At 47.8% G+C, this 19,564-nt stretch overlaps 1 protein-coding gene across 1 annotated transcript in view; it reads left to right on the forward strand.

Moving 5' to 3' along the window:
* ADCY8 (adenylate cyclase 8) overlaps positions 1-19,564 on the forward strand; it is a 185,025-nt gene that overhangs the window by 26,002 nt on the left and 139,459 nt on the right. The window contains exon 2 of the mRNA XM_075550577.1: positions 17,444-17,593. Coding sequence (XP_075406692.1) covers positions 17,444-17,593 — 150 coding nt within the window. The remainder of the gene's footprint in view (positions 1-17,443; positions 17,594-19,564) is intronic.

The raw sequence follows: 19,564 nt of genomic DNA on the forward strand, positions 1-19,564 counted from the left end.
CCCACTCCATTTTTGTGATAGCTGATACATTTGAGTTCCATAGAAGTCATTTAATTTAATTAATTATTTCAAGGACTCCATTGAGTCAACAGATATTAGAGACTGACTACATCATGAAGGGTAGTTAAAGCTTGCTGCTGACCACAGGAAGGACCTTTTGGGAAACAGTGACGAGGACCTGAGAGGGTTAGATACTCATTCGAGAATGCTGTTGGCGTCAGTGCTTGGGGAAGGGAAGGGAAGGAAGCAAGAACAAAACGACGGGGCCAGTTGAGCTCCGGTGCAATTTCAACAGAGCCCTCAGTTGGCCATATGAGGGCTTTTGAAACTAGGATGGCCTTCCTGAGGCAGGACTATCCTGAATCCGTTATAAACTTTACTGCCTCCCTGCTGATCAGTCAAGGGGAAGGGTCTTGCATAAGGAGATGTTCCTCAGCTGAGGCCAAAGGAGGCTGACTGCCAGCAGGGGTCCTGGGAGCACATACCCTTCAGTCCTGAAGGGCAAGCTGGCAGCTCATCGCAGGCTCCACCACATGCCACCCCTGTGCTGCTAGAGTTCACTTGTGCATATGACCTTTGAGAACAGTCCCTTCATGATCCTGAAAAGCGTCTCTTCTGGGAAGAAGAGGGGGGTGAATTATAGCACACTCCTGCAGCTGGTCGTAGGGCTCCAACTGACTCCCTCTTCTCCTGTCCGTTCTTCATTCCCTCATTCTCAGTAAGCACCTCTGCTGTTTCTGACGGCTTCCCTGGTGACACAATCCGGACCCTCATCCTTGGAATGGCTTAGCCCAGGAGCCTCTTACATTTCTCATCTAGGATGTAGCCTTTGTCTGGATAGTGACTCTTCTTCTTACCGGCTTGTCCCTTTGCATGAGAAGCCCAAAATACTCAGGTAATAGCTATTATATTATTTGTAGTTCAGTGATATTCTTATTGTGTCACCTGTTGAAGGTGCAGAGTCTTGGGCAATGCAAACTTATAAGCTTATAGAGCCCAGAGTTCAAGAATTCGGAATCACAAATCTTCCAGTGGGTCAATGGGAGTATTGTTGAGGGTGAGGTCGCTCTTTCTTCCACACCTGTTTCCAGACTCATCTATTCCACTAAATGAGGCTATTGCACCAGGTGATGGTCTTTGTTGAATACATCCTTGCAGACAATTGACTACTCGGTGGCCTGGGATGCCCTCCGTCTCTCGGGGTGTCAATTACTAGGGGCAGGGTAAGTCATGCCATCATGAGTCACACCATCTTATTTTCATCCCTCAAGATTTTTCCTTTTCTTTCATTTTGAACTTGAACGAGGAAAATTTTCTTAGCCAGTGACCCAGAGGAACTAGCATTCAGGAAGATCTGAGCCCCAAACGGAGGCGAGCATAGCTTTAATACTTGGCATCCAGAAGTGAGCAGGTTTGCAGAATCGAGATGGGCTGCGGTTTATAGTGCCCAGGTGGTCCTTCCTAAAGGAGGCCGGGCACTGGGGGAGGGGTGCCTCCCAGGGAAGAGGAAGTGCCTGAGCTGAAGCAGCTTGCGGGTTTCTTTTCAGATGGTTCAAAATTCCCCATTAGGATTTCCTCCCATGAAATGTGTTTTAACTTATTTATGGTATTTCTTAAGAGTTTTGTTGTCATATAATTCACATGTCATACGATTCCATCCTATTAAGAAGAGTTGTACAATCATCACCACCATTTTAGAACATCGTCTTCTTTCTCGTACTCATTGTTATTAGCTCCCCATTTCCCCCCAGCTCCCCCGGCCACACGCCCAAGAAACCATCATATACAAAAAAAGTACAAGAAACCCCCTAACAACAATCGCAAAGTAAAGCCGCCTTTGTTGGATGCCTATTTCGTGTTAGACAGTGCTGAGGGGAGAGTGGTCTCTAAGTGCCAGGCTCTGCGTTCAGCTCGGATTCCAATCCTGAGGACTTGTGAGAACCTCCTGCCTGAGTCTTCTTTCTTCTCAGGGGGAATAACCGTAACAAGCCTCTCACAGGATGCCTAAGACATGGCCCGTGCCCAGTGCCCGGCTCATACCTGGGGGATGGAGCACGCGCAAAAGGACCTATCTCAGAAAAGGTGCAAATTATCGATCTGAAATGACTCCTCCTGTTCTAATTAATGTTGGTCACATCAAGTTTTAAAGTAGGAACCTTGCTAGCCCTGCTTTCTGTGGAAGTGTATTTACCTATTCAGCCCTAGTTCTCTCTTTTATTTCAGTCTTGCAGTGTTTTATTTTAAATGTATTCCTTGTTACCAGCATCATAAAAAATCCACTGCCATTGAGTCAATGCTGACTCGTAGCAACCCTATGGGACAGGGTAGAATTGCCCCTGAGGTGTTCCAAGACTGTAAATCCTTTTTTGGTTTTGAAGGTGGGTTTTTATTATTTTAAGCAGATTTTTAAATTCCAGCTCTTTTTCCATATGGATGTCTGACTCAACTCTGTTGGAGGTACTAGAATCCTGGCAGTGCAGTGAGCTTCACCCTGAGCTGCTAACCACAAGATGAGCGGTTCAAACACAGCAGTCACTTCATGGGCGAAAGATGAGGCTGTCTGCTCCCATAAAGATGAAAAGTCTTGGAAACCCTAATGGACAGTTCTTCCCTGTCCTGCAGGGTCACGATGAGTCAGAATCAACTCGATGGCAGTGAGTTGTTTTGTTTTAATGAAACCAGTCCAGGCCCACGGTGGCATTCCCCCTTTCAGCTTTGTAGTGGAAACCTTGGGAGCAGGACTCTCCTAGGTTGCAGCTGAAGCGGATGCGCAGCTCTTTGGGGAGTTGGGTGTTGGGAACTGAGAGTGTGGGGGAGGTGGGAGTTTTGTCAGGGACCTGACTCTGTGGGTCAAGAGCAATTCTCTTGTGTCTCCCAGGCCTCACCAAGCCCTTTCCCTCCTGCCAGCCCCATCCATAAAGGGCTTTTGATGCCATGCCTGACAGGTTCTAGATAAAGATGGGAGAGAACTAAATCAGTGTCCACTTGGGTCTTCAAAACCTATCTGACTTCCTGCCTGTGAATATTTATTTATAGATTTTATTTTCGAGCAGTGTTGCACAGTGCTCGGTGATGAGCCCTTTAGGAAGTACTTCCAATGCGTTGTCCAACCGCCAGTAACACTTTCATTCAACAGGTGTGTGTTTGGGCGCCTCTCCCATTGCTTGCTTTATTGCTGGGGCCTGTGTGCGTCCGTCGTAAATGAGAGACACCCAGAAGGATGGCTTTTCTGTTGACCTCGATTGATGACTGTGGACCTTCTGTTGTGTGTCACAAATTATCTTTGGTGTATTCTGTTTTTCTACTTGGGTGAAACCTATTTACCCTGGAATCATAACGTTCACAAGGGTGACATTTAAAGGTTGGCAGCTGAGCCAACATCAGGCTTTGAAACACCCCTTGAATGCCCACAAAAACAAATCAGGAAGTTCAACACGGCCAAGGTTCCGTCCGGGAGAGTCGAACTCCGGATGACGCTATGGGCTTGTGTTGAGGAGCCAGGATAGGTGGAAGAGGTGTGACTTGAAACCTGTGGCATATCAAGTCCAGGAGGCGGGCCCACAAAGCAAGAAGCAGACTGCTGGTCCTCCCCTTCCCAAACAAGATCGTATGCCTGATGGATGGTCCTCATTCACCCAAACCAGATCCCATGCCCCTGGACTATCCCTTTTCCCACACTGGATCCTATGCCCAGTGGATGGACCTCATCTTTCCACACCGGATTGTATGTCTGGTGGACAGACAGCATCGCCCACAGTAGCTGTCTACAGGACTGCATCCCTCTTCTCTCTCCTTCCATCCATTTCCTTCTTTTTCTCCCCTTTCTCGTCTTTCTTATACTCTTTCTCGCCTCCTAAACTGGTCATTAAAATACACAGAGATGGATTCATATAAAAGAAAAAGCCACTGTCTTATGTCACCTGGTAAAATGAGTAAGCCCAATGACATTGACACTGACCCGAGGTGAACCCAGGGGTGTTAGAGAGTGACTCTGGGCCTCCTAGGCTGCTTGTTGGCTGATTTTCCACAAGTCCATGGCCAGGTCTTTCTTCGGAAGCACCTCTGCCTGAACTTGAACCACGGTCGTCCAGTGAGCAGTTGCTCATTCGCATCACCCAGAAGAGAGCCTTCCCTGGTACTATGTGCACAAGTGACATGACCCTGGCCCGGGCGCTCACTACTTATTTTCTGCAAATAATGCAATTGAGATATGTGCAGTAGCCCCTACAAGGAGTGTCTCTCCCTAAAACTACCATTGTCAACGTTGATGCTAATAAGAATCCTGGGCTGACGACCTCTTGAACTGCAAAGAATCTGTGAGCCTTTGGGTAAGGGGGTCCAGATATCCTGAAGTGGGAGATGAGATGCAGTGAGATGGAACGTGTTTTGCAATCAGACCAGCTCCCAGCCACAGTTCGAAGTGTACGATTTGTGGCAAGTTAATGAAGCTAAGACCACATGCGCTGGTCTCTGCAGGCCTGGGATGGGGTGAAAGGAGCGAATGACACGGCTGTGGGGAGCATTTAGGCTGCAGAGTCCACCTCACTTCCCTGGTCCTTGCCCAGCTGACTCTTCCATTTCTGGACACCCCACCCCCGACCCTACTCCCCAGCAAGGGCGGGCTTCTACCGCTCTGCATCTGCTTCTGGCTTTTTGGGCCACCCAGCCTTCCCACGTGTTTCCCTTCAAAGCTCTTTTATACCCTGTTCTTGCTTTTTGAAATCCACATAACAAAATTAACCAGTTTAAAGCATCCAGTTGTTAGTATCCTGGTACATTCACCGTATCCTACAACCACCGCCTCTTATCTAGCCCCGGAGCAAGCTCATCTCCCCAAAGGAAAATCCCGGATCCATTACCCTGTTCCTCCTTCTTCCCTTCTCCTCCCAGGACCTGGCAACCACCAAGGCACCACTTCTCAACCCCTAGGATGGCTGTCATCTAAATCATGGAAAAGGACGGCTAATGGCCAGGCTATCAAGGAATGGAAACCCTGTCTATTGCCTGGGGAGGGGGGGAGGGCGTGCCATTGCTGTGAGTGTACACCCACTATCAACAGGAACCAGACTCACTGCCATCTCGTCACTTCGACTCCTCACCACTCATCGGGCAGGGTAGAACTGACCTGGTGGGTTTCAGAGACACTCAGTCTTTACCAGCGAAGAAAGCCTCATTTTTCTCCCTGGGAGAGGCGGGTAGGTTTGAACTGCTGGCCTGGTGATTCACAGGCCAACCCATGACCCCATCACCAGGGCTCCTGTTCCAACTACAGCAGTATGAAAATCTTCGGCTGTTCCTCAAAGCGTTACACACCGAATTCCTGCCTGGTTGCTGTCTAGTTGTTTTGACTCATGGTGAGCTCTCCCTTTTCCATTCATTCATTCATTCATTCATTCATTCATTCTTCTTCTTCTTCTTCTTCTTCTTCTCCATCTACTCCTTCTCCTTGTGGTTCGTCTGCTGCTTCTCCTTCTTCCCCCAAATTCCTTACACATGTAAGGCCATTATTAACTTGCCAGCCTGGCAAATGCAGCCCTGGAGGCTGACGCCATCCACACGCACCAGGCTGATCCCCGCAGAACATGTGTGGAAACTCGGGCTGGTGTTCCCAGCACTGACCTGGTTTCAAAACAGGAAGTCCTATTGCTCATCCTTGGACCAGTGGCAAAGTCTGTGATCTTGAATATTTGTAGAACCTCTTGATGCTTCACTTTCCTTTGGGTTCCTACTGGATTGTCTAAAATAACACAGGAATGATGTGCATGGCTGCTAACTGGAAGGCCAGGGGTTCAAATCCACCAGCCACGGTGTAGGATAAAGACTGCGGCCCTGGGAACCCACAGGGGAAGTTCTCTGTCCCACAGGATCACTGAATTCGAAGCCTCTTGACACTGCACGCTTGGCTTTGGTCTCAGACCCAAGCACAGCGCTTTGTCCGGAGATGGAGTGTCTTTGTTAGAATGGGTTGACTAGAGAAACAAATTCAGAGACACTCATCTATGTGTAAGAGAAAGCTTTATATCAGAGTAATTGTATATCAAGTAAACATCACAGCCCAGTCCAGATCAAGTCCAATATATTGGTCCATATGTCTGATACGACTCCATACATTCCCCTTCATACTCATGTAGTCACTCACAATGATTCTGAATGCAGGAAGATCACAGGCCGGTGGGTGAAAAGTCTTGTGGATCCAGTGGGGGTGGAAGCATCTTAGTGCTGGTGCCGGTCTCCACGTGGCTCCTCCAGCTCTCTGCGTGTCTCCTCCACAGGAAGGTGAAGCAGAGAGAGAGAGAGAGAGAGAGTGGCCCACCTGCAGTGAGAAAGAGGAAGTTCCCTGAATCCTCATGAGAGGGTCATGTCCACAAGGAGGGAACATCAGGCTGTGACCTGATTAACAGCCTAGACTCCACCCCTTCACTCTTACTGTCCTCTAGTTGACACGAGATTATGTAACTACCACAGTGACCTAACTTTCTTCTCTAGTTTCTTTGCCAAGGGATTTGTGGAAGGTATTAAGTGGTGGAGGTGTCTCAGGGGGAAGACTCTCCTGAGAACAATTATGGCCTCTTGTTCTGCCCTCTTTCTGAAGACAGTGTGTGATAGTTACACAATCTGTTGTCAATTTGAAACAGCAGTGAAGGGGTGGAGTTTAGCCTGTTGATCCGGTCGCAGCGTGATGACCTCATTTGGAGGTGATAAGGAGATAAATAGCTCACCGGAGGTGGGACACAAGCTTACTCCCTGCAAGACGTTCCTGTAGACAAGACAGATGGAGCTACACTCGAGCCCTGGAGCTGGAGGAGTCAGGTGGAGATCCCTGCCAGCGCTGAGATGCTTCCACTGCCACTGGATCCACAAGACTTTCCACCCACTGGCCTGTGTCATTGCATGTGCTGTGTGAGTCTGAAGAAGAATTTATAGACTAGGAACAGACATATGGGATAATATCAGACTTATGGACTTGATCTGGACTGGGCTGGGATGCTTTCTTAATGTACAATTGCTCATTGATATAAAATTCTCTTTTACTCACATAGGAGTATCCTTAAATTTGTTTCTCTAGCCTACCCAGACTAACACGTGGTGAAATACATTTTTAAAATTTTGTTGCAATTGGGTCAAATGCAACTCTTGTGTGTCAGAGTAGAACTATGCTTCGAAAGCTGTGCGGTGATTTTTCTTAAGTACATCATTACCAGGGCTTTCGTCCAAGGTACCTGTGAGTAGACCTGAACCTTCACTCTGGATTGTCAGCTGAGCGAGTTAGCTGTTGGCAGCACTCTGGGGTTCCTGCATTGATTCGACCCATTAAATATGTGAAGGTTGTAAACAGCTCAGCACCAGCATGTTGGGGCCTCCCCATCCATTCCTAGTCCTAGTGACCTGGCAGGCAGACTGCAGCTGCCTCGTGGCGTTTCCTAGACTGGACCTCACAATAGAAGCCACCGCCACATCTGTGTCCTGCAGAACAGCCTCAGAGTCCAACCTCCACTGACATTGAGGTTGGCAGCTGAGCACTTAAGCATTGGGCCACCTGGACAAGCACCTCTTTAAAATTATTGCTGTCACCTGTTACGCAGGGTTCCCTTATTAAAAGGTGAAAACTCTTGACTTCGTTTTTGTAAACCAGTCTCATCTTAAGGGTGTAATCACTTAATTGCCTTATGATGTCCTTTCTATATTTTGCCTTCAACATTTGACTTCATTCTTAATCCCTTAATTTAAAAAAATTCAATTTTTAAATCCCCATAGCCTGGTCTTGTATTCATTTAAATCTGTCCTTCTTTCTTTCTTGTAACTCTCCCCTTTGGCCACCTGTCAAAAGGCTACTCTTTCCCCCAGTCACATGATAATGTCTCCGGATATTATCCTTTGAGCTCGGTTTGTGTGTTTTTAAAAATGTATGTGGGTTTCCTTTTAAATCATTAAGTTGTCCTTTTCATTGTCCACCAGCAGAGTTCAGCATAACTCAGGCGCTATCTTTTTCTTCGATTTTCACTGAAATTTGTTATTGTATTACTCCATTTATGATTTTACTTAACTCTGTTATTTGTTTGATACTTCAGTACATACTATTTATAGTCCCCCGCCCCTAAATCCAGTGCATATATTTATAAAGGATGGACAGGAAGCGTGGGCACAGGACTGGCAGCTGTGAGTGAGCCATGACCTTGGCGGAGGATACTGGTGGGTTGTACTTGCCCCTCGAGTTGGCTCTGCTGCCGTCCCCAGTGATCCTCCCAGTGATCCTCCCAGTGATCCTCCCAGTGATCCTCCCAGGCATCCTCCCAGTGATCCTCCCAGTGATCCTCCCAGTGATCCTCCCAGTGATCCTCCCAGTGATCCTCCCAGTGATCCTCCTAGGCATCCTCCCAGTGATCCTCCCAGTGATCCTCCCAGTGATCCTCCCAGTGATCCTCCCAGTGATCCTCCCAGTGATCCTCCCAGTGATCCTCCCAGTGATCCTCCCAGGCATCCTCCCAGGCATCCTCCCAGTGATCCTCCCAGGCGCTCTGTCCTCCCTTCTGCTCGAGTCCCCTCCCTGTGTGAACAGGGTGGGAGCTCTTCATTGGATGTCACAGTGTCTTTTCTAAGACTCACACCTGGCTGTATCACTCACCTGCTCATACCCCTCAGGGGGTCACCCGTGAAAGACAAGAGGCAGCAGACCCCACAGTCCTGGTCACCCCAGTAACCACAGTCAACGCATCACCGGCAATGATGTCATACCCTTTGCCAATTGTGTTCAGGCACTTTCCAGCAAGTGGTATTATTTTACAGGGGAGGCACATGAGGCCCAGAAAAGGTAGGTAACCAGATCGAATCCGCACACAGAACTGGCCTGTCAAGGAGCCCAAGTTCTTAGCCACTGGGCGAGGCTGCTCAGCGCAACGTGGCCCAGCATGCTTACTGCTCCCCTCGCCAGGAGCATGCCCTGAGCATCACCCTGTGCATGGTAGGGATGCATGGAAACTCCAGCCGACTCCAGAACTGGCTTATCAACCACCACCTTCCCCCCACCAGCCCCCCTCGCACTAAAGTGCTATACACTACTAGGAAATCAGAAGATATTTGCAATGCATCATGGTACTCTAAGATGCCTCTGAACCTGGAAGGGCAAAGTCCATAATGCAGCATTTATTCAGAAAGGAAGTCGGGACATTATAACCATAGGCCGACTTTGGGGAAGGAGGAAAAGGAACAAGATCTCCAATTTCAATACATCCAACATGTACTGAACATCGCTTATCTGCCAGGCACCGTCTCTTTGGTGGATCGTGGCAATTACTCCTTTCCTTGGGCCCTTCCAAAGCTTTTAAAATACAAGGAACTCCAGGGCCAGGACCAGCAGTCAGTTTCCCGGGAGAGGTCTACCTCACCCAGTAGCACTTGGCTGTGTGTTTCTGGGAGAGCCGGCAGTCTGTGGAGGAGGGTCTTTCCTTGGGCTTGACAAGCAGCGGTTCTCCAGCCACAGTGTGCTGTGACCCATGAGTATGCAGGATCTCAGAAACTGCATGGAGAGGCCCCCCACCCACCCACCCAGGAAAGTTCGTCAGACTCCTTGGTAACTTGGCCAGGAAGGCAGTGGGCGGATGCAGTGGGAGGATCTTTCTGCTACGATGACACATGAATCCTGTAGCCAATGGAGGAGTTGGCTCCCAGTCTTTCTACTTCTGAACTCCCAGGCATCAAACTTTAGGGCCCATGCTGAGACTCTGCTCCCAAGGAGGAAGGGCTTGAAAAGCTCAGGCCTTCAACCCGTGGGGTCAGAGCAGAAGGTGGGGGGAGGTGAGAAGGACGTCTTCTTCCTCTGGGTGAATTTGTGGAGTGGCAGCATCCTTGCTGAGTGACTGCACAACTAGACCAATGAGGCAGGGACCTGGAATGCGCTCACGTTGTGATGTCACATCAGGTTTAAAGAACATTTCTTTATATTTATATATTTTAATTTTAATAAATCATTTCACTGGGGGCTCTTACCGCTCTTTAACAATCCATACACGAATTGTATCAAGCACATTTGTACATGTTGCTTTCCCAAACGTTTTGTTTGTTCTACTAGAGCTCTTGGTATCAGCAATTCTTTTTTTCCCCTTTCTTCCCCCAGAATATGAGATGGGGAACCAATGGGTGGAGTGCATGCATCTCCTGTACAGAATGCTGAGCTCACTGATCAAGCCACAGTATGATGGTGCTCAAAGCTGGGTCATTCCCATGCAGCAGAGAGCCCTAGTGCAGCCTGTGAGCCCACTTTGAGTGCTTGTTTTAGAAATTGAGTCCCAGGTGGGTCACCTGCCGTGGGTGTTCACATCATCGGAGTGGCCCCAGAGCCTCTGCATTTGGAAGCCTCCCAGGTGATTCTCTTGCGCAGCCAGAGTGATCAACTCAAGTTGTCCTCGTAGTCCACAAACTACCCATCAGTGGCTTCTGTTGTCTCTTCCTATGAAATATATTTCGGGGCTGGTTATTATATCTCACCAGCTGTGCAATAACCAGCCTCAGCCAGAGCAAAATCTCACAACAACTGGATGTTCACAAAAGCTCTCTGACTTGTCTCCGTGTCCCACCCTCACCCTGCTGGCCTGCACGCTCTCTGTAATGGCCAACAGGACTCTTAAAAGTGGACGGTGGGGCTTGTTCACTGCTGGGAACTCCCCAGGGCCTTCCCATCCCCCCAGAGAAAAGCCAGTGTCCTGCCGTGCCCACAAGGCCTTCCTTGATCTCGTGCTTTGCTACTTTTGAGACTTGACCAGCGCTGTGTTGTCTCTCTCTGTCCAGGTCATGCCTTCTGGGTTGCACGTCATCCTTGTTTCGCCTGCCTGCATTTTCCCTCCGCCTGGAACAGACTTCCCAAATATCCTGATCATTACTCACTTCTTTCAGATCCTTGCTCAAACGTCTTCTCACTAGAGAAACCACCTTTAAACTCCCTATAAAGGAGCGCCGTCAACCCCATCACCTAGAGCCTCCTTCTACAGCTATATTTTGCTTTCTAGCATTTGTTTCACATGCGTACCCAGCACTGGCACCAACCCCACTGTGTACTAAAGCTTCCTCAGTGTATTTGTTTACTGCCCACCTCCCTCAACTAGATCAATAGAAACCAGATTCAAACGGTAAAGCGGCTACTGCTGGTGAATCACACTGAACCTGCTACATAGAATGTGCTCTACAGAGAATTTTGAATGAATAAATTAATTAAGGCGTGAAGGATTCGGAAGACTTCTCAGAGGCAATTTATGCCTTTATAAGGGGCAGTTGAACACTGAATAAAGAAGACCAAAAAAGAATCCATGCATTTGGAGTGTGGTGCTGGAGAAGAATATTGACAGTCCCATGAATTGCTAAAAGGACAAGCCGATCTGTCTTGGGAGAAGTATGGCCAGAGGACTCCTCAGAGGCAAGGATGGTCAGTCTTCATCTTATATACTTGGGACATGTTATCGGGGGAGACTAGTCCACGGAGAAGAACATCATGCTCGGTACAGTGGAGGGGCAGCGAAAACAAGGAAAAACCTCAATGAGACGGGTGGACACAGTGGCTGCAACCGTGGGCTCGGGCACAGGAACCGTTGTGAGGATGGCGCGGGACTGGCGGTGTTTGGGGCTGTGGTGCACAGAGTTGCTGTGTGTCAGAACCGACTCAGTGGCACCGAACAACCACCTCAACAAGAAGGGGAAGGGTAGGTAGTGCCCGGTTCTCTCCTGCATCAGGTTGTCAAGCAAGCACATATGGGTGGTCTGTTTCTGAGCTCTCTTCTGTCCCAGGACTCAGGAACCTTGGCTCTGTTGGCCCTGTGAATTTGTGATCACTCTGCTCTGTCTCTCCGATTCTCCACTGCCTCCTTTGGGATCTACAGATGCCATAAGGAAGAAAGCTCAAGTGTTAGGCTGCCTGTCCTTCCACTTGACCTTGACCCATTCCCTCTTGCATGGTCTTGTTAGAACTTCATAAGTGAGCTCTTCTGAGAAACCGACTTCTCCCGTGGCACTCTACCCCAACACACGTGTGCACACATACATGTAAATGTAAGTGTGTGCCGATGTCTATGAAGGAACCCTGGTAGAACGCTGGTCAGGTGAAAGGTTGACAGTGGACCCCCACCAGTGAGTGCAGGAGGGAGGCCCTGGTACTCTCTGTCGGTACCCGGCAGTCTCCACAGTCCTATGGGGCACTTCAACTCTGGCCTGGGTGTGGGGGAGGGTTCTATGAGATGGAATCAAATGGGCAGCACGCACTATTCTTATTTACTATTTGAATTAAAAGATTAAAAAAATTTTAAAAACACTGCCATCGAGTCAATTGCAACTCATAGAACCCCCGTGGGACAGGGCAGGACTGCCCCCAGGGCTTTCTGAGCTCTAGTGACCTAGTGGGTCAAGCACCAGACTGCTCACCACAAAGTCAGCAGTTTGGAATCACCGGCTGCTTCACCGGAAGAAACGATACCATTTTCTCCTCCCACGAGGACTCGGGAACCCGCAGGGGCAGAATGGCCTCAGGGACAACGAGCACCATTTCAATGTGGCTGTGATGAAGAGAGCATGCCCTAGGCCTGCACATGCCATGAGGCTCGCCTCTCCTGGACAGGTTTTAGCAGTTTTCAGCTAAGGCAGATGGCGCAGAAAGGTCTGGTGACCTCCTTCTGAAAATTAGCCAAGGAAAACTGTCGGAGCTTCGCAGAATTTGGGCTGGTGGAGTGCAGAAAGAAGCACACCTCACATTGATGGTGGAGCTGGCTCAGAACCAAGCATTTTCCTCTGTTGTATGGTGTGTGTGTGTCCATGAGGCAGAGCTGACTCAACACAATTAAACAACAACCATCTCCCTTCTGTGCAAACATTAGGGCCGCATTGGATTTCTGCAGAAATGCAGTTCTAAATAGAACATTTCCACTCACGTTTCTTTCAGAATCGCCCTCGTCTTTACATACCCTGAGTTCCCCGGTATGAACACAGCACAGTGCCCTGGACCAGTGGAATGACTCAGTCGGCCCCGGCTCTTTCCTCCTCGGATAAGTTGCAATGAGCATCCCGCCACAGCCATTTCTGATCCTGCTACAAGGCGGGTCAGTGGACCCAAAGAAATGAGGGGGAATTTGTAACCTGTTGCCAATTTGCTTTGTTGGCATTGTAAATTAACTGCCTCTCAACAGCGCACGTGCTTGTGTTCATGAATCGAAAGGCTGCTCGTTGCCTGGACTCAACTGCAAGTCGCAGAGCTCCTGTACAGCAGAGTAGAACTGCCCTCCTTGGTCCCCAAGGCTGCCATCTCCACAGAAATAGATGACTTTGCCCTCGAAGCAGCTCGTGGGTTTGAGCCACCAACTTCCCAGCAGCTGAGTGCTTACCCACTCTGCCAGCAGGGCTCCTCCAGCACAAAGCTGGTGCTCACTGCTGCTGAGTGAGTTCCAGCAGAGAGCTGCTTCCTGTACAACGGACACACACGCAAAAGGAGTCAGCGGGAATTGGAGACTTTACTCATGGTTTGCTGCTTAGCAAATTTGAGCAATATGGTCTCATTTTCTACATGATCTGTTTAGTCAATTGGCATTTATTTTGTGTGTGGCGTCGGGTTAGGGGGTATGGAGAGAGCCCTGTTGGCCTAGTGTTTTCAAGTTGGGCTTCAAACTGCAAGGTCAACAGTTTGAATCCACTGGCGGCTCCTCAGGGAGAAAGAAAGATGTGACTCTACTCCTGTAAGAGTTACAGTCTTGGAAACTCATGGGCCAGTTCTCCCCTGGCCTAGAGGGTTGCTCTGAGCAGGCATCGACTCGATGGCAGTGACTTTGTTTGCTGTAGGACACACACCTACCAGCGCTTTCCCTCCCATCTAAGCAGTGACGGCAGGTGCCCTGGTGGCGTGATGACATGGAATGATGGAATGTGTTCTGGTGAGGACTGGCTTCGTGCTCCTGAGGCTAATGTTTTCAACAGTTCACCGTGGAGAGCACTGCTTGCTTCCGGGGTACCGTTTCTTGTTCTATAGGAAGCCCACATACATCCTGATGAAGAAAATTCCATTCGAATCTCACTTTGCTAGAATCTTTTTTTAATTAGAGGATGTTTAGTTCGATATTGTTTCCTCGATGCTTTTTCTTCATAAATGGGATGCTACATGTATATAATTGCCCCCTTCCTTTCGTTCTTTCTTTCAAAGCTGAAAAGGTGAGTTACATGGTTAGTGTCAGGCGCTGCAGTGTGTTTCCGCTCACAGTGTACGACAGCACGCACTGTTGCCTGGGGCTACCTCAGCCGCACCGTCTCTCCCATGTTTGAGACCATTGTTGCAGCGACCGCGGCCCTCTGTCTCCTGCAGGGTCTTGCTGGATTTCACTCAGTCTCCACCCTTCTCCTTCCTGAAGGCCTGTCCCTCTAGATAAGGAGACCAGAGGCTTGGAGAGGAAGTCTCTACAGAGCTGCTAATGAGCATCTCCTTCTTCTGGCCAGGCCCGGTGTTGTCTACGCCATTGTCTGTACCAACACTGTAAGTTCATTTCCTAATGCCAAAGTCACATTTGGGGTCAATACAATATAGTCACGTTGTATTATCTTTTCTACGCATTGATGAATTTGACCAGCTAATAATATTCCACTTGGGGACTGTTCCTGCCATCATCATGAATGAGATTTGCCCTTTGCTTATCTTTAGTACGTGAACTAAATTGTGTGGGGTATTGAGGCGATGCTACCCTGGTAAGCGGCGGTGCGAAGTGTTCTTTCTCTTTCTTTTCTCCGAAAAAGAACATGAAAAATGCAAATGATTTCTTCCGGAGTTGCCTGAGGAATGCTGGGCTGAAGCCATTTGGGCCGGTTGATTTCCTGGTGCAAAAATGTTTAACAACGATTTCATTTAGCTAAGTTCTCTTCTTTTCTCTTCTTGGATTCATTTCAGTAAAGATATATTTTAGAAATACATAAATTTTAAGATTTTCATTTGCATTAAACAGCATAATTTATTTTATTATCTATCAATGTCTTCTGTTTCATGAATATTTTCTTATTTGTTCCTTTTTAAAAAATATCTTATGTGTTTCTTTTTATTAGTGTTTTCAGAGAAGAGACTTGATTTTATGGATCATGTTATATTGAAATTCACTTTATTTTCATTAATTTCTGCTCCTTTTATTGTTATTATGTCCTTCTTTAGGTTTGGTATGTTATCCTTTTGCTAAATCCATAAATCGAACGGCTACCATATTCAGGAAATGTCAAATGTTGAGTAACCAGCACCATAATCCAACTTTTAGAAACACTCCCATCACCCCAAAGAACCTGGATTTGTTACAGTTGATCCCTGGTCCGGCTTCTAACCCACCTTGCGCCGCACTACCTTGCAAAAAAAAAAAAAAATCAACAACTTCATGGCCATCAAGTAGAACTGCACCTGTGGGTTTCCAAGGCTGTAAATCTTTACAGGAGCAGGGAACCTCAGCTTTCTTCTGAGGAGCTGCTGTGGGATTCAAACCACTACCCTTTTCGATCCTCTTCTAGACATTTTAAAAATAAATCATTTTATTGGGGGCTCTTACAGCTCTTATCACAATCCATCCATCCACTGTGTCGAGCACTTTTTGTACATCTATTGCCATCTGTGTTTTCAGCGTAGTTTCTTTCTACATGAGCCCTGTTCTTTTCTGCCCGACTTCCTTTACTTAGCATTTTTCTGGATGCTGTCCATGTGGAAGCAAGTCATCGGTAGTTTTGTTTCCCTCAGATTGCTACCTGTGAAGAGGCTCCCAACAGTTCATGAAAAAGATTCCATCATCTTTCTATTCTATTTTCCCATGAACCTTTTGAAGCTGCCTCCTAGTGTTCCCTTGGGGGGGTTCTCGTGCAATCACCAGTTCGTGGACATGTGGATGGTACCTATTCTTTGTCCACGTGACCAGGACTGCGGTGGGCATATCCAAGCCTCTGCAGTGTATCTGTCATCTTACTGGGAGGTTTTGTCTGCATTTTTAAGGGTTGCTTTTGAGATTGCAATACAACTGTTCTTAGGCGACTTTGAATTAATATTATATCGCATCACATAACATGTAAACAGGTTGAAATGATAGAAACTCGTCTAATACATCGTTACACTTTCCTTTGAGCAGTTTTGTTATTCGGTGCGATCCAGTCGGGTCTATTATACCTCTCAGCAACTCTGTGAGTCACAGAATGAAGCACAGCTTGTCCCTGGGCCGTCCTCACAGCCGCTCCTGTCTTGGGACCCACTGTTGCAGCCACTGTGTCAGTCAGTCCACCACATCAAGGGCCTTCCTCTTTCTTGCTGACCCTCTGTTGGACTATGCATCATGCCTGTCTCTAGAGACGAGTCTTTCCTGATAATGTGCCCAAAGTACGTCAGATGAAGTCTCTCCACCCTCCCATCTAAGGAGCATTCTGGCTGTACTTCTTCTAAGACAGATTGGTTCATTCTTCCGGCAGTCCATAGTAGATTCAATGTCCTTGGCCAGCACCATCATTCAAAGGCAACAATACTTGGTCTTCCTTATTCATTGTCCAACTTTTGTACACGTTTGGTGTGAGTGAAAATGCCATGCCCTGTGTCACGAGTACCTTATTACTTCAAGGTGGCATCTTTAGCTTTGAACCCGTGATAAAGGACTTTTGCTGCAGATTTACCCCATGCAGTCCATTCTGACATTTCTGTCTGTTCATTCCACGGGCATTGAGTGATGAACCAAATAAAATAAAATCCTCAACAAATTCAACCTTTCCCCCATTTCTCATGCTGTTGTCTCTTGGCCCCGTTCTGAGTTTTGCTCTATATGACCTCAATGTTTTATTTTATTTTCCCTATTCCACTGAAAACGCCTTCCGTTACTGAAAACACAACTGTAATCTGTTGGCTGCTTGACTGTGAATTCCCAGGATCCTTTTTACTACAGTTATCATAAATTTCCTCGGCACTATAAAACCTAGCAGATGACGTTATCATTTTGCCACTGGACGTGTCGTGTGTGTTTCAAAGAAAAGAGGAATACGTCGTCTTCTTCCTACTGAAGCAGACACTTAGCAGGTCTCGTGTTCGCCGTTCCATCTGAAACGCTAAGTTTCCATCAGGCATCGCAATTCTTGAACCTGAAGAATTCCCTTCCACATCTCTACTAGGGGGCATGAGGGAAGTGAGGAAGTTGACTGCCATCCCTGTTCTTAGCTCAGATGTTCAAGTGCAGAGCCTGGCCCAAAGTTGGGGAGGGGAGAGGCTTTACATTAAATGGTCAAGGTAGTCGCTCTGAGGTGGCACCATTGACCCCAAACTCAAATCAAAGGTCTAGTTTTATGAATCTGCCACTAGACATTTGCATGACTCTGTAAGATGGATGAAATTGTCAGGGTTTTTTGTTTTGTTTTGTTTTGTTTCTCTCTGCCCCCCCCACATAGCTCTTGTCAACACCACCTGACCGGGTTGTGTGTGTTTCTGTTTCAGGTTCTGGCCCAGGTAGTGCTGTTCATGTGCATGAATACTGCTGGAATCTTCATCAGCTACCTGTCGGACCGGGCCCAGCGCCAAGCCTTCCTGGAGACGCGGAGGTGTGTGGAGGCCAGGCTGCGTCTGGAGACGGAGAACCAGAGACAGGTACTGAGTGGAGGGGTGGTGTGGTCCCGATATCCCTTAGCCAGTCTCTGAATGCCATGAGGTTCTTTGCCTCCCCAAAGATGCCTGAAGTACAAAGTATTCTCTCAAAATCTGTGTTACGAAATTCAGTATTTAGAGTAGTTGCATTAGACATGACCTGACTCAGGTACTTGTTCCCCATGAGAAATGGAATCATTCTAGACCTCGAAACTGCTTTCCCGGCATCTTTGACTGCTGACATCTGTGTTGTGATGCAAGCCAAGGTTCCCCAAAATCATCGCCAGTCTCGCCTTTGAGATGGGACACAATGATTTCAAATAAAAACATCACATCCCACGGCAAGTCAGACTGTAGTTATCTCATAGAACAGTCTCTCCCATGTCTATTCCCAAATCCTCATCTTGCTCTTTAGAAGAAATGATTGTACACAGCCAGGTCTATGACACATGGAGGCATTCCCAGAAAGGGGGCAGAGGGGGGAGAGTTGTGTGCAGTGGGAAAGGCAGATGGGTGGCGGGTGGGGTGAGTGGGGTGGGGGCAGTGATGAGCTCCAGTTGGAAGAGGTCGAGATTAAATGGTTTCTTGAGCATTCTGACATAGCTTTCCAACAATATGTTGCCTGAAAATAGAATTATCTGTCAAGGAATGAAGATTTGACCCAAATACAGCTGTTCATATAATCACGGTTTGTACCTACCAGTGGCCCTGAAAGCAGTTTTCAAGGAGGAATCCCAGGACAGTGTTTTTCAAAGGGACTTCTGAGTCCACATCCAATCGCCTAAGAGTATATGGGCTTGGGAGACGTTGTGCTCAGTGGGTTATGCATGCTGCCCTACTAGTGCCGTACTGGTGGCAGAGTGGAAAAGGAGCCGAGGTGGTGGCAGGGATCACATGCCCTGTAAAGCCAGCAGTTTGAATCCACCAATTGCTCCTGGAGAGAAAGATGAGACTGCCGCCTCTGGTAACGATGTGAAGTTTCAGAACCCACAGCGGCAGGTCTCTAGGGTCCCTATGAACTTGGTGGCCGTGGGTTTGGGGTTAGGAGGAATTTGGCCATACTAGGCCTGATTATCCACCCCCGTTTTTTGGTAAGTTATTCCTATAGATATACACATACTTTTAAAAATTAAAAAAATATATTTTGGGCCTTAGGTGATTAGAAAATTAGTCTTCCCATCAGTGATTCATGCATACATGGTCAGTGGTTGCGAGTCCCACAATATGTCAACACTCTCTCCATTGCCTGCCTGGGCTCCATGATGTTCCTCCACTCCCCGCTCCTTCCTGCCTTCTCATATCTGGGCTTGGGCACATGCCGTAGTGGATTCTCCTAAGAATCCCACTTTTCCTAGATGTTAAACTCTAAAACCAAACTCCCTGACATCGAGTCGATGCTGACTCATAGCAACCCTATTGGACAGGGTAGAACTACACTGTGAGTTTCTGAGGTTGTAGCGCTTTCTGGGAGTAGACTGCCTCACCTGTCTCCCAAGGAGCGGCTGTGGTCTTGAACTTCAGACCTTGCAATTAGCAGCCCAGTGAGTAACCATGCCACCACCAGGACTCACGGGTGTTACTATTTATTATGTAAAGGCCACTGCAGTCAAGTCCGGGCCAACTCATGGAACAGAGTTGAATTCCCCCCTAGGTTTGTGAGGCTGCACATCGTCCTGAAAAAGACAGCCGCATTTTTCTCCCACAGGTTTTAGCTAACCAACCCACTCCCCCCCAGCAGATCCCCGGTGTTGTTTGGCTGAGAGGCGGTCTCTGCAAACGGCTGAGTTTCAGGTTAGAAGACTGTCTTAGGGCACTAATATCAGGGTTCCTTCCGTCTCTTTCAAACCCTCCTTAAATTTATATATATATATATATAGTGTGTGTGTGTGTGTGTGTGTGTGTGTGTGTGTGTGCATGAGTGTGTGTGGTTGTTCTACCTTTCTATACTTTCTAAGCAGAACTTTGTACTCTGGT

The sequence above is a fragment of the Tenrec ecaudatus genome, chromosome 5, assembly GCF_050624435.1.
Source record: "Tenrec ecaudatus isolate mTenEca1 chromosome 5, mTenEca1.hap1, whole genome shotgun sequence".
Classification (NCBI taxonomy): domain Eukaryota; kingdom Metazoa; phylum Chordata; class Mammalia; order Afrosoricida; family Tenrecidae; genus Tenrec; species Tenrec ecaudatus.